The sequence below is a fragment of the Sebastes umbrosus genome, chromosome 15 (assembly GCF_015220745.1).
Source record: "Sebastes umbrosus isolate fSebUmb1 chromosome 15, fSebUmb1.pri, whole genome shotgun sequence".
Lineage (NCBI taxonomy): Eukaryota > Metazoa > Chordata > Actinopteri > Perciformes > Sebastidae > Sebastes > Sebastes umbrosus.
In genome coordinates this window covers 27,156,680-27,170,566 of record NC_051283.1, presented here as the reverse complement: position 1 = coordinate 27,170,566, position 13,887 = coordinate 27,156,680, and the positions used below count along the sequence as shown (strand labels likewise).

Genomic DNA, 13,887 nt, shown 5'->3' with positions numbered 1-13,887 from the left:
CATTATGACGACCACTATGAGGTTTACACTGGGGTGAGGACACTGCTATAACGTCAGGACACTTCTATAAGGTCAGGACACTTCTATGAGGTAAGGTCAGGACATTTCTATAAGGTCAGGACCCTTCTATAAGGTCAGGACACTTCTATAACTTCAGGACACTTCTATAAGGTCAGGACATTTCTATAACGTCAGGACACTTCTATAAGGTCAGGACATTTCTATAACGTCAGGACACTTCTATAAGGTCAAGACATTTCTATAAGGTCAGGACATTTCTCTTACGTCAGGATATTTCTATAACTTCAGGGCCCATCTATAAGGTCAGGACATTTCTATAAGGTCAGGACACTTCTTTAACGTCAGGACCCTTCTATAAGGTCAGGACATTTCTATAAGGTCAAAACCTTTCTACAAGTTCAGGTCATTTCTTTAACATCAGGACCCTTCTATAAGGTCAGGACATTTCTATAACGTCAGGACACTTCTATAAGGTCAGGACATTTCTATAAGGTCAGGACATTTCTATAAGGTCAGGACACTTCTTTAACGTCAGGTCATTTCTTTAACGTCAGGACCCTTCTATAAGGTCAGGACATTTCTATAACGTCAGGACACTTCTATAAGGCCAGGACATTTCTATAAGGTCAGGACCTTTCTATAAGGTCAGGTCATTTCTTTAACGTCAGGACCCTTCTATAAGGTCAGGACATTTCTATAACGTCAGGACACTTCTATAAGGTCAGGTCAGGACATTTCTATAACGTCAGGAGACTTCTATAAGGTAAGGTCAGGACATTTCTATGACATCAGGACACTTCTATAAGGTAAAGTCAGGACACTTCTATAAGGTCAGGACATTTCTATAAGGTCAGGGCATTTCTATAATGTCAGGACCCTTCTATAAGGTCAGGACACTTCTATAACATCAGGACACTTCTATAATGTCAGGACAGTTCTATGATGTCAGGACACTTCTATAAGGTCAGGACAGTTTTATAAGGTCAGGAACCTTCTATAAGGTCAGGACATTTCTATAACGTCAGGACACTTCTATAATGTCAGGACACTTCTATAACATTAGGACACTTCTATAAGGTAAGGTCAGGACAGTTCTATGACCTCAGTGCATTTCTTCAAGGTCAGGACACTTCTATAAGGTCAGGACATTTCTATAAAGTCATGACAATTCTAAGACGTCAGGACATTTCTATAAGGTCAGGACACTTCTATAAGGTCAGGACATTTCTATAAGGTCAGGACACGTCTATAGGGTCAGGACACTTCTATAACGTCAGGAAATTTCTATAAGGTCAGGACACTTCTATGACGTCAGGACACTTCTATAAGGTCAGGACATTTCTATAAGGTCAGGGCATTTCTATAACGTCAGGACCCTTCTATAAGGTCAGGACACTTCTATAACATCGGGACACTTCTATAATGTCAGGACAGTTCTATGATGTCAGGACACTTCTATAAGGTCAGGACAGTTCTATAACGTCAGGACACTTCTATAATGTCTGGACACTTCTATAACATTAAGACACTTCTATAAGGTAAGGTCAGGACAGCTCTATGACGTCAGGGCATTTCTTCAAGGTCAGGACACTTCTATAAGGTCAGGACATTTCTATAAGGTCATGACAATTCTATGACGTCAAGACATTTCTATAAGGTCAGGACACTTCTATAAGGTCAGGACATTTCTATAAGGTCAGGACACGTCTATAGGGTCAGGACACTTCTATAACGTCAGGAAATTTCTATAAGGTCAGGACACTTCTATGACGTCAGGACATTTCTATAAGGTTAGGACACGGTTATAGGGTCAGGACACTTCTATAAGGTCAGGACATTTCTATAAGGTCAGGACATTTCTTTAAGGTCAGGACATTTCTATAACGTAAGGACATTTCTATAAGGTCAGGACACTTCTTTAACGTCAGGTCATTTCTTTAACGTCAGGAACCTTCTATAAGGTCAGGACATTTCTATAACGTCAGGACACTTCTATAAGGTCAGGACCTTTCTATAAGATCAGGACCCTTCTATAAGGTCAGGTCATTTCTTTAACGTCAGGACACTTCTATAAGGTCAGGACATTTCTATAAGGTCAGGACCTTTCTTTAACGTCAGGACCCTTCTATAAGGTCAGGACATTTCTATAACGTAAGGACATTTCTATAAGGTCAGGACACTTCTCTTAGGTTCAGGACATTTCTATAAGGTCAGGACACTTCTATAACGTCAGGACACTTCTCTTAGGTCAGGACATTTCTATAAGGTCAGGACATTTCTATAAGGTCAGGACAATTCTATAAGGTCAGGACACTTGTATAAGGACAGGACACTTCTATAACGTCAGGATATTTCTATAAGGTCAGGACAATTCTATAAGGTCAGGACATTTCTCTGAGGTCAGGATATTTCTATAAGGTCAGGACATTTCTCTGAGGTCAGGATTTTTCTATAAGGTCAGGACATATCTATAAGGTCAGCATATTTCTATAAGGTCAGGACATTTCTCTGAGGTCAGGACATTTCTATAAGGTCAAGACATGTCTATAAAACAATGTAATTTCTATAAGGCGAGGAAATTTGTATAAGGCAGTCATTCTGGGTCGGGACCATAGACTGTATATAAATATCGACGATTCGTCTCCACTTAGTCCAACTGTAAAAAAGTGAAGCCAAAATATCTCAAATACAGGAAACGCCATCTTGAGATTTTGATGTCATTTGGATCCAGAGTCTTCACAGTAGTGATCGGGGGTCTGGAGCTGCCGTAACCAGGTTTGGTCGTGGATTTCAGCAGGGACCGGCCCACTGACCCGACCTTAGTGGTAAACAGCCAGACAATAGAGAGTGTTGAGGAGTTTAAATACTGATAAATAAATAAATAAATAATAATAAAAACAATAATAATAATAATAATAATAAAAAATAAATAAATAATAACTAAATAAAACTAAACTAAATATTCAAATAAATTAAAACACACAATCAATAAGTAAACCAGTTAAAATAAGTTAAAATATACAAACAATCACTAAGAACTACTTTGCCAACTAGACGACTGATGTGGTATTCTTATCTGAATTTGTTGTCAACAATGATCTGTTTGATGTGTCAAACGGAGGAAATGCATCTGAGTTCATGGCGGTCAGTTCAGTTGAGGGTCCTTCAGTGATGCTGTGTCTTCTCTGATTGGTTGTCCAGCCTGTTGTTATGCTGATGACCATATTGACCCACCTCTGACTAACGTTAGCTTTAGGATGAATTTGTGTTCAAGGTCCTCGTTGATACAGAAATACTAACCTGTGTGGGAGTATTCTTCTTCACCTCCTCCTGCCTAACATTAACAGAAACCTGAACCCCCCCCCTCCCCACGCTGTGGTCCATCCTCCGTTCTGCTGACATTTAGGCCGATATATAAACTGCTGCTCCGACGCTCAGAGACAGAAGATTCCTGCAGTATAATACTGAAGTACTGAAGTAGTGTACCACTCACCTGTCTGCCTACCTGTCGTACTGATCCAGGGACCCGTCTGACCTCATCATGCTCTTCAGGTACGTCCATCGCCTCCTCGCTGGCTGTTTCAGTCTGTTTACACTGTGTGTGTTGTGTTCGAGTGTGTGTTGTGTACGTTGAGTCGTCAGTTTGATCAGTTGGATTCAGAATTTGGGTTCAGAGGTCAAAGTTCAACATAAATCTGAAAATGCATATTTCATTATTAGAAATTGTAAATTAAATGTTGAAATGTTATAATTTAAATCAATCAATCAATAAATCAATAAATAGATAAATATAATTTGAACTTCAAAAATCTGTTATGTGGAATATCTGGAATATATGGAAATCAGGTTCAGATATAGATACTTACATACTTATTATTAAAATATTTAATACTCTCATCAACATGGGAATGGACAAATATGCTTGTGTTTCACAAGTTAAATTTATTTATGTATTCTCAAATATACTGTATACTCAAATCAAATTGCAGAGAAAATGCAGTAATACAGTAAGTTATAATAATGTCCAGCATGTTATAATAATGTCCAGTATGTTATAATAATGTACAGTAAGTTATAATAATGTACGATAAGTTATAATAATATCCAGTATATTATAATAATGCACAGTAAATTATAATGATGTACAGTATGTTATAATAATGTACAGTAAGTTATAATATTGTACAGTTAGTTATAATAATGTACAGTATGTTATAATACTGTACAGTAAACTATATTAATGTACAGTATGTTATAATAATGTACAGTAAGTCATAAAAATGTACAGTAAGTTATAATAATGTCCAGTATATTATAATAATGCACAATAAGTTATAATAATGTCCAGTATGTTATAATAATGTACAGCAAGTTATAATAATGTACGGTAATATATAATAATGTAGAGTATATTATAATAATGTATAGTAAGTTATAATAATGTAGAGTAAGTTATAATAATGTCCAGTAAGTTATAATAATGTCCAGTATGTTATAATAATGTACAGCAAGTTATAATAATGTACGGTAATATATAATAATGTAGAGTATATTATAATAATGTATAGTAAGTTATAATAATGTAGAGTAAGTTATAATAATGTCCAGTATGTTATAATAATGTACGGTATGTTATAATTATGTACAGTAAATCATAACATTGTACAGTTAGTTATAATATTGTACAGTAAGTTATAATAATGTCCAGTAAGTTATAATAATTTCCAGTATGTTATAATAATGTATAGTAAGTTATAATAATGTAGAGTAAGTTATAATAATGTTCAGTATATTATAATAATGTACAGTATGTTATAACATTGTACAGTAAGTAATAATAATGTACAGTATGTTATAATAATGTACAGTATGTTATAATATTGTACAGTAAGTAATAATAATGTACTGTATGTTTTTGTCTCACCGTCATCTTCCTCCACACTGTTTGTAGCTGCAGCAGCTTCTGAAATCAATCAAATTAATCAACTCTAATTAATGATTTTATACTCAAGTTAAAATTGATTAATTTACTTCCAAAAACAAGAAAATTATAACATTTCTAAAAAAACACATTTTCACTCAGTCATTATGGAAGTTTATGTGTGTACAATTAATTACCAAATAATACATTTAAACAATTCAAATTAAGTGAAGGACGCAATAAACTGTCTAATAACTAATTGTCTAAAACTAACAGTCTGATTATTTTCTGTATTTATTTAAAGGAATTAATAATAATAGGTAGATAAATGGATGAATCGAAAGACAGATTTAGACATATATGAACAGATGAATGGAGGAATTAATCAGTATATATATGTATATACAGTATATATATATGAGGGTTCAATCTGACCTCTGACCTCTGACCTCTGTACGGAGGGTTCTTAGACTGAAGCTTGTGTTTGTTCTGCAGGAACGTTGTTCTTGTGTTCTCTCTGTTCATCCTGCTGGTGGAGGCGGACCTCGACTCCAATGGTGAGATCAACATCTGTTCTGATCAATATTTGTTCTGATCAATATCTGTTCTGATCAATATTTATTCTGATCAATATCTGTTCTGATTAATATCTGTTCTGATCAATATCTAATCTGATCAATATCTCTTCTAATCAATGTCTGTTCTGATTAATATCTGTTCCGATTAATATCTGTTCTGATAAACATCTGGTCTGATCAATATCTGTTCTGATCAATATTTAATCTGATTAATATCTGTTCTGATCAATATCTGTTCTGATCGATGACATCACAGTTTGATTGACAGGTCATGTGTGTTTTTTGTTTTTGCAGATGCTGGAATAAAGGTCACGTCGACAGGTAAGTCCGTCTCACCTCTCACCTGTATGTCTCACCTCTCACCTGTCTATCTCACCTTTCACCTGTCTGTCTCGCCTTTCACCTGTTTGTATCACCTCTGACTTGTCTGTCTCACCTCTCACTTGTCTCTCTCACCTCTCACCTGTCTGTCTCACCTCTCACCTGTCTGTGTCACCTCTCACCTGTCTGTTTCTCCTCTCACCTGTCTGTTTCACCTCTCACCTGTCTGTGTCACCTCTCACCTGTCTGTCTCTCCTCTCACCTGTCTGTCTCACCTCTCACCTGTCTGTGTCACTTCTCACCTGTCTCTCTCACCTGTTTGTCTATCTGTCAGATAAAGACTCCACATCTAATGAGTCCCCCACAGGTGAGTCACAAACTGTCCACTTTAATAATGAAACTGTAAATAAAGTTAATAGTGTACATGCCAGCTAAGCATAATGTAAATTTTAGGGCTGTTAATCGTGGGTACCCATAGAACCCATTTTCATTGACATATCTGGAATGAAGGGGTCAAGGAGATCAAGGGACCCCTTTGAAAATGGTCATGACATTTTTTCCTCGCCAAAATTTTGCGTTATTTAACCTCCTTCACGAGACAAAATAAACTAACAAAACCTTCCCGTATGAAGGAAACCAGTCAGCGATACACCAGACACAAACATTTCTCCAGTATGTTGAATAAAATGTGGTAACTCGTATATGAAATTCATGTTTAGTAAATGACTTGTTTCATCTGAGTGAATGTCTCACTGAGACAAACATCTATCAACAGGTTATCAGCTCAGTTACTGTTGACTTTAACATCTCAACGTATTCTGACTGAAGCGTGATGTTGTTGTTGATTATGATGATTATGATTTGTTGTTTCAGAGAGTATGAACGCCATCTCTCCTGATCAGCCCGGTAAGACTTCACAGCTGAAACACTTCTGTTAGTTTCACCAGACTGAATTAACACAATCTAAAATCAGCTATAATGCTGTTTGATGTTTATGACACCAATGTATGAATTGACAATGTGAGAACAGTATGACTCTGGTAGTGACGAACCTCCAGAGAAACATCAGCTGAATCTGCAGCTCCCCTCGGATTTACAGAGGTTTATAGAGCTTTATAAAGCTTTACAAGCTTTATAGACCTTTATAGAGCTTTACAGAGCTTTACAGAGCTTTACAGATCGTTAGAGAGCTTTTTAGAGCTTTATAGAGCTTTATAGAGCTTTACAAGCTTTACAGAGCTTTACAGATCTTTAGAGAGCTTTATAGAACTTTACAGAGCTTTATAGAGCTTTACGAGCTTTATAAAGCTTTACAGAGCTTTACAGAGCTTTACAAACTTTACAGAACTTTACAGATCTTTAGAGAGCTTTATAGAACTTTACAGAGCTTTATGGAGCTTTACGAAGCTTTATAGAGCTTTATGGAGCTTTACGGAGCTTTACAGAGCATTATAGAGACTTACAGAGCTTTACAGAGTTTTATAGAGCTTTACATGGCTTTGTAGAGCTTAACAGAGCTTTATAGAGTTTTACAGAGCTTTACAGAGCTTTAAGGAGCTTTACAGAGCTTTACAGAGACTGACAGAGCTTTACAGAGTTTTGTAGAGCTTTATAGAGCTTTACTTGACTTTATAGAGCTTTACAGAGCTTTATAGAGTTTAACAGAGCTTAAAAGAGCTTTATAGAGCTTTACAGAGCTCTATAGAGCTTTAAGGAGCTTTACAGAGATTTACAGAGCTTTACATGACTTTATAGAGCTTTACAGAGCTTTATAGAGTTTAACAGAGCTTAAAAGAGCTTTATAGAGCTTTACAGAGCTCTATAGAGCTTTAAGGAGCTTTACAGAGATTTACAGAGCTTTACATGACTTTATAGAGCTTTACAGAGCTTTATAGAGTTTTAAAGAGCTTAACAGACCTTAATAGAGCTTTACAGAGCTTTAAGGAGCTTTACAGAGCATTATAGAGCTTTACAGAGCTTTACAGAGACTTACAGAGTTTTATAGAGCTTTATAGAGCTTTACATGGCTTTATAGAGCTTTACAGCGTTTTATAGAGTTTTACAGAGCTTTATAGAGCTTTACAGAGCTTTACCAACTTTACAGAGCTTTACAGAGCTTTAAGGAGCTTTACAGAGCTTTACAGAGCTTTAAGGAACTTTACAGAGCTTTACAGAGCTTTACGGAACTTCACAGAGCTTTACGGAGCTTTACAGAGCTTCAGCTCATTTTTTATCTGACCGACCACAACTTTACTGTTAAATGTGATGGTAAACTGCATTTATCAGAATCTGTGTGCAGTCTGGTGGAATCCCAGGTTGACTCTGTGTGCTACTCTGACATCTAGTGGTTGAACCTCATAAATATTCACAGCAGACATGTTGACCGGACTCGGCAGTAAAATCACCTGTGCGAAATGTTCCTAATAACATATAGCATGTGTCCCAATAAACCACAACCAGCATCACACCTGTGATTTATCTGATGCAACATGTCAACATGTCAATCACAGAGCTGCAGTCGTAAAAACCCGCTCATGATAAAGCTTCTGCGACTTTTCTTTAATGTTTGAATCTAGAATCAGGTCTGATGAACATGTCAGATATATATTTAAATATATATATATAAATAATGCACATATATATATGAATAATCTTTGTTTGAATTGATTAATTCCAGATGAATCTCAGTATTATGGACGAAGACCCTCAGGTAGGAACATGATGATGATGATGATGATGATGATGATGATGATAATGATTCAGTTGAACCACCAGCTGAACATTAGATTTACCTGAAGTGTGTGTTCACATGAACTGGAGGTTATTTCCTGATATCAGATGCATCTCAGTGTTCCAACATTCATGATCAGGTTTGAGGTTTGAGCTGCTTGGTCACATTCCTGCACCTAATGCAGGAACTTACCTTTTCAGGTGTGTTCAAGCAGCTCTGCCAGTGTTACAGTAATAATAATGAGATCCTGATGATAAACTGAATCGTGTTGTTTCGTTTCAGATACCAGCAGCTCCAGTTCAGAGATCGCAGACGGTGAGAACACTATATATACTGTATGTACAGAAAATATATATATATAGGAGTCAAGTAGAAATACAAAATAGTGGAAAAACTCACGAGAAGGAAACACAATAGACAAGGAGTGACAACGAACTGACCATGAAACTAAATCCACCAGGAGAACAGGATGAGGTGGAACTAATCATGAAGGGCCCGTAAATGAATCAACTTTAACTTGAGTGTGAAATCACTAATCAGAGTTGAGTTTCTTTATGAAGACTGATTCAGGAGTCTTTGATTTTATCGTAATTTTGTGTTTTTTTTGTAATTCCAGCAGCCAATCGGGTGACAGCACCTGGTACGCCATCTTTTCTTCTTCTACCTCTGAATATCTGTTTAAATCTGTTTTCATAAAAGTTTCTGTTGATTGATTAATTTGATTGATTTCAGAAGCTGCTGCAGCTACAAACAGTGTGGAGGAAGATGACGGTGAGACAAAAACATACTGTACATTATTATTATTACATACTGTGCATTATCATAACATACTGTACATTATTATTATTACATACTGTGCATTATAATAACATACTGTACATTATTATACCTTACTGTACATTATTTTAACAAACTGTATATTATTATTACATACTGTAAATTATTACAAATAACGGTACACTATTATAATTTACTGTGCATTATTATAACTTACTGTACATTATTATAACAAACTATATTATTATAACTTACTGGACATTATTAAAACTTACTGGACATTATTATAACATACTGTACATTATATAACATACTGTTCATTATTATAACAAACTGTACATTATATAACATACTGTTCATTATTATAACATACTGTACATTATATAACATACTGTTCATTATTATAACTTACTGTACATTATATAACATACTGTACATTACTATAACATACTGTACATTATATAACATACTGTTCATTATTATAACTTACTGTACATTATTATAACAAACTGTACATTATATAACATACTGTACATTATATAACATACTGTTCATTATTATAACATACTGTACATTATTATAACATACTGTACATTATATAACATACTGTTCATTATTATAACATACTGTACATTATATAACATACTGTACATTATTATAACTTACTGTACATTATATAACACACTGTACATTATTAAAAATTAGTTTACATTATTATAGTTTTACACTTTTCTTAATTTATGGTCAATAAATCCCATTTACATTGAAGTATACTTTTTCTTTAGTAAAAAAAATCATAAATTATGAATTATTTTGACTATAGTTATTATCGGAGTAACATATGTTGATGGATTATCACATACGGGTATATATAAAATTTGCAAAAAAAATTTAAGAGTCAATTTATTTACGTCTAACTATCTTAACGCCAATAAATATATACATAAATAAATGATTCATTAATTCCCCATCAGGCAGCATGCAGTGTTGTGAAACACTAGAAAGGTGCTGTTTAAATACATTTTCCTTAATGACAGTACTTTAATATTTCTCAATATGATAAACAATATGACTGAACACTCAATAAATCAAATAGAATAAATAAATTATATTAAATTTTAAATATTAAATACAAATATTTGAAAGAAGCTAAACTGTGTGTTGTCAGTTTGATCAAATTCAACTCTGTCTTTTCACTTTGACGCTGAGTAGCCTGATAAACCGAGCTCAAGAACTGGCCAAGTAAGTTAGTGGCTAATTAGGATAAGGCTTACAAGATAAATAACTTTAGTATTGCGGTCAGTGTACTGTGTTTATTTACAGCAGCAGGTAGTTGGTTGAGTTAGATAACTTTGGCTTTGTTGTTACTGTAGCCAACAGGAGCTAACTGGCTGGTTCTGGTTCTGGTTCTGGCAGCAGTTGTTGAGCTTGCTAGCTTGCAGACAAAAAATAAAAAAACACACACATATGTAAATAAAACTTCAAAATAATGATCAGAGTTTTAAATATTCATCAAAGTGTTTCCCAAATTCTTGGTTCACTCATATATTTTATTGAATTTGTTCATAATATATTTCTCAAATAATTGAGCACTGTTTTTCTTACAGAAGACGAGAGCTCTGACTCTGAAGAAGGAGGGAAGAAAAAGTCCAGCTCCCGCTCCGCCAAACCTCAAAGCCCCGCCCCCCCACCAAAACGCCCAGACCATGTTATCATGAGCCCCGCCCATGTCCCTCAGAGCCCCGCCCTACCCCCTCAACCAATCATTCCTCAGCCAAAAGCTCTGACGAGAAACCGAACGTCCAAGAGACGATCCAGGACCAACCGTCGTCAGATATAAAACATCAACACTCTCACATGTAGGTATAAAAACATGTATCACACATAGAAACAAGGGACACACAGGCAGATCCACACTTGTTCAAACAGGCATGTTCAAACACACTGAAAAACACACTGAAAAACATGCATGTTAAAACACATGTTAAAACAAAAATGTAAAAACACACGTAAAAACATGCATGCTAAAACACACATGGTGACAAAATACACACAGGCAAGCATTTTCAGGCAGTTTCTCCTCAGTCTGTCGGAGGAACCACTCTGTTCCCTCATATGTTTAAAGAATTGGGCCCCTTGTGTTTAATGAATTGGACCCCTGACATGTTTATAATGAATTGGAGCCCTTATATATTTATAATGAATTGGACCCCTGACATGTTTAATGAATTGGACCCCTGATATATTTAATGAATTTGGCCCCTGATATGTTTATAATGAATTTGGCCCCTGATATATTTATAATGAATTGGACCCCTGACATGTTTAATAAATTGGACCCCTGATATATTTATAATGAATTTGGCCCCTGATATGTTTATAATGAATTGGACCCCTGACATGTTTATAATGAATTCAACAACTGACATGTTTATAAAGAATTGGACCCCTGACATGTTTATGATGAATTCAACCCCTGACATGTTTATAAAGAATCGGACCCCTGACATGTTTATGATGAATTCAACCCCTGACATGTTTAATGAATTGGACCCCTGACATGTTTATAATGAATTGGACCCCTGACATGTTTAATGAATTGGACCCCTGACATGTTTATAATGAATTGGACCCCTGACATGTTTAATGAATTGGACCCTTGGACTCCCTGCAGACCTCATTGTGTTAAATCAGCTCAGTTTATTTGCTGTTTTATGTTTTCTACTTTCATTCATTCACAAGTTCATAAATGTAAACAAACTTTTAAACAACATGATGTTCACATGTTCCGTTTGTTACTTTTGTCTTGTTTGAATAAAGTTTAACTGAACATGAACTCCAGCTGACCTCTGACCTGGTACACCCTCAGCTCTGTCTAACTTTGACCTTTTGATAGTAAACTCCAATGCCGTAGTGGTAAATGGCTACACTCATAGTGATGTTCCCTCCTCACTGGCCAATGCTATCCCTCCTCATCATAGCTGAAGATGAACTTGTGCTCCACTGCAGCTGCATCAAGAACTTTCTGAAACAGGTAACATGACAATAACAGCTATAGACCTCGAGCGGTCAATATTGTGAAGTTCAAACATTGGGATTACAGTACTATAGTAGGTCTGTACGGTGCAGATAGTTGGTTCATTCCCTGTCAAATCAGATAGACGTTTTTGTTCACATTTTAGATTTGTTCAAACCTTATGTACGCTATACGAGAAGATCCAAATCATGACTGTTGCTCCCAAAGAACTGGACCATGGAGAAGACAGCATCTGGCAGCACACGAGGCCATGAAGCTGAGGGAGTTCTGTGGTATCCGGGCCGAGCCTGTGAAGCTGAGGGAGTTCTGTGGTAACCGGGCCGAGCCGGAGGCCAAGACGCTGTCAGGTCCTTCTGTCAGGGTGATGAGGTGGACAGCCTTTGTCCTGATGCTGTTCAAACATCGCTGTTTGGTTGAACTCTGTTGCTGCAGAAACAAAACAGTCTCACCTCATGCTCCAGTCAGCAGCTTCTGGAGTTTTCGATTGTATCACATGATCTTCCTCAGCAGATGGAGTTGTTATCACTGAATAAAATGTTAATCAGCTGCTTGTTTTCACACCAGCAGTGTTTTATTGGTTTCATTGCCACTCCAGCGTGACTATGGAGTTACTGTTGTTTCTTTATTATGTAATCAAACAGACAAGGTTAGAGAGTTTTTGTAAAACACCGATACAGATTGTTGTTTTTATGCATAAATTAGTGAGACGACTGAAGGAGACACACCTCTAGTAACTCATTATACCGTCTATTCTGTCCATGGACTCTCTAAGAGGTGCGCTAGTCAACAGAATTAACCTTGAAAATGAAAGCAACAGCCTACGGGACGGAAATGAGTTTATAAAGTTTGTCTTAACTCAGTGACTCACAAGGGAGTCTGGGAATTTCCTCCCCGGGCGACAAAGGATCACATTGTGGTCGCTGTTCACTGTGTTATTCTTTAAATTTGACGTGTTTACCATCAATAAAATTGTGTTACGTTATCGTAGTTGTATAGATGTAATTTACGGTGCTGTTAGATTGCCTCTAGACCGCCTCATTAATACAGGTGCGTCCTCTCTTTGTGTGGAAGAGCAAACAGTTTTTGACCTCATTTGCTTTTGAAAGACTAAACGGCAACAAATATGGATTGAAGCAGCAATATTTTGTTCGATAAAAACATGTTGTGAATTTCAGAAATGATTACATCTATCTTTTCCATAGACTGTATAAACTATGGAAGTGGTCTCCGTGACGTCGCTCGTAGGTTTCCGAAGAACAACCATCTTGGCATTGACGACTCCAGATAATCAAAAAATGGGCAAAGAGACAGTAGCCAGCAAAAGTCTGCGGACGTTGCTGGTGTGTTCTGAGATGGTTAGCGGTGGAGCTCCATGCGATGATGCGGCGTGGAAGAAGATCGGGTGCCGTAACTGTTGCTCCCGGTTTCTGGTTGGTACCGGTGCCAACATATACATAATATAATACTAGCGTCAGAATTTCACTCACTGAAAAACTGGAGC

The 13,887-nt window shown here is 36.2% G+C and overlaps 3 protein-coding genes and 1 long non-coding RNA gene across 6 annotated transcripts in view; all 4 read left to right on the top strand.

Moving 5' to 3' along the window:
• Nucleotides 1-13,887, top strand: part of LOC119503730 (oocyte zinc finger protein XlCOF6-like) — a 353,206-nt gene that overhangs the window by 227,268 nt on the left and 112,051 nt on the right. The window lies entirely within an intron of this gene.
• LOC119503768 (oocyte zinc finger protein XlCOF6-like) overlaps nucleotides 1-13,887 on the top strand; it is a 337,366-nt gene that overhangs the window by 227,297 nt on the left and 96,182 nt on the right. The window lies entirely within an intron of this gene.
• On the top strand, nucleotides 3,204-6,208 carry LOC119503872. The gene is made up of 4 exons (XR_005210396.1): nucleotides 3,204-3,573; nucleotides 5,438-5,499; nucleotides 5,815-5,841; nucleotides 6,176-6,208. It is a non-coding gene; the product is annotated as an uncharacterized LOC119503872 (long non-coding RNA).
• On the top strand, nucleotides 6,718-11,295 carry LOC119503840 (WASH complex subunit 1-like). Its single transcript, XM_037795869.1, has 6 exons — nucleotides 6,718-6,747; nucleotides 8,519-8,551; nucleotides 8,855-8,887; nucleotides 9,189-9,212; nucleotides 9,308-9,343; nucleotides 10,957-11,295. Exons 1-6 carry the CDS (start codon nucleotides 6,720-6,722, stop codon nucleotides 11,187-11,189), a joined length of 387 nt encoding a protein of 128 aa, XP_037651797.1. The 5' UTR covers nucleotides 6,718-6,719; the 3' UTR covers nucleotides 11,190-11,295.

Excerpts from the sequence above, each read along its gene's own strand:
- LOC119503840 (XM_037795869.1), top strand. The coding sequence starts at position 6,720 with ATGAACGCCATCTCTCCTGATCAGCCCG. Across the intron at positions 8,888-9,188 it reads CAGTTCAGAGATCGCAGACG|CAGCCAATCGGGTGACAGCA; the intron begins GTGAGAACACTA and ends TTGTAATTCCAG. Across the intron at positions 9,213-9,307 it reads CAATCGGGTGACAGCACCTG|CTGCTGCAGCTACAAACAGT; the intron begins GTACGCCATCTT and ends TGATTTCAGAAG.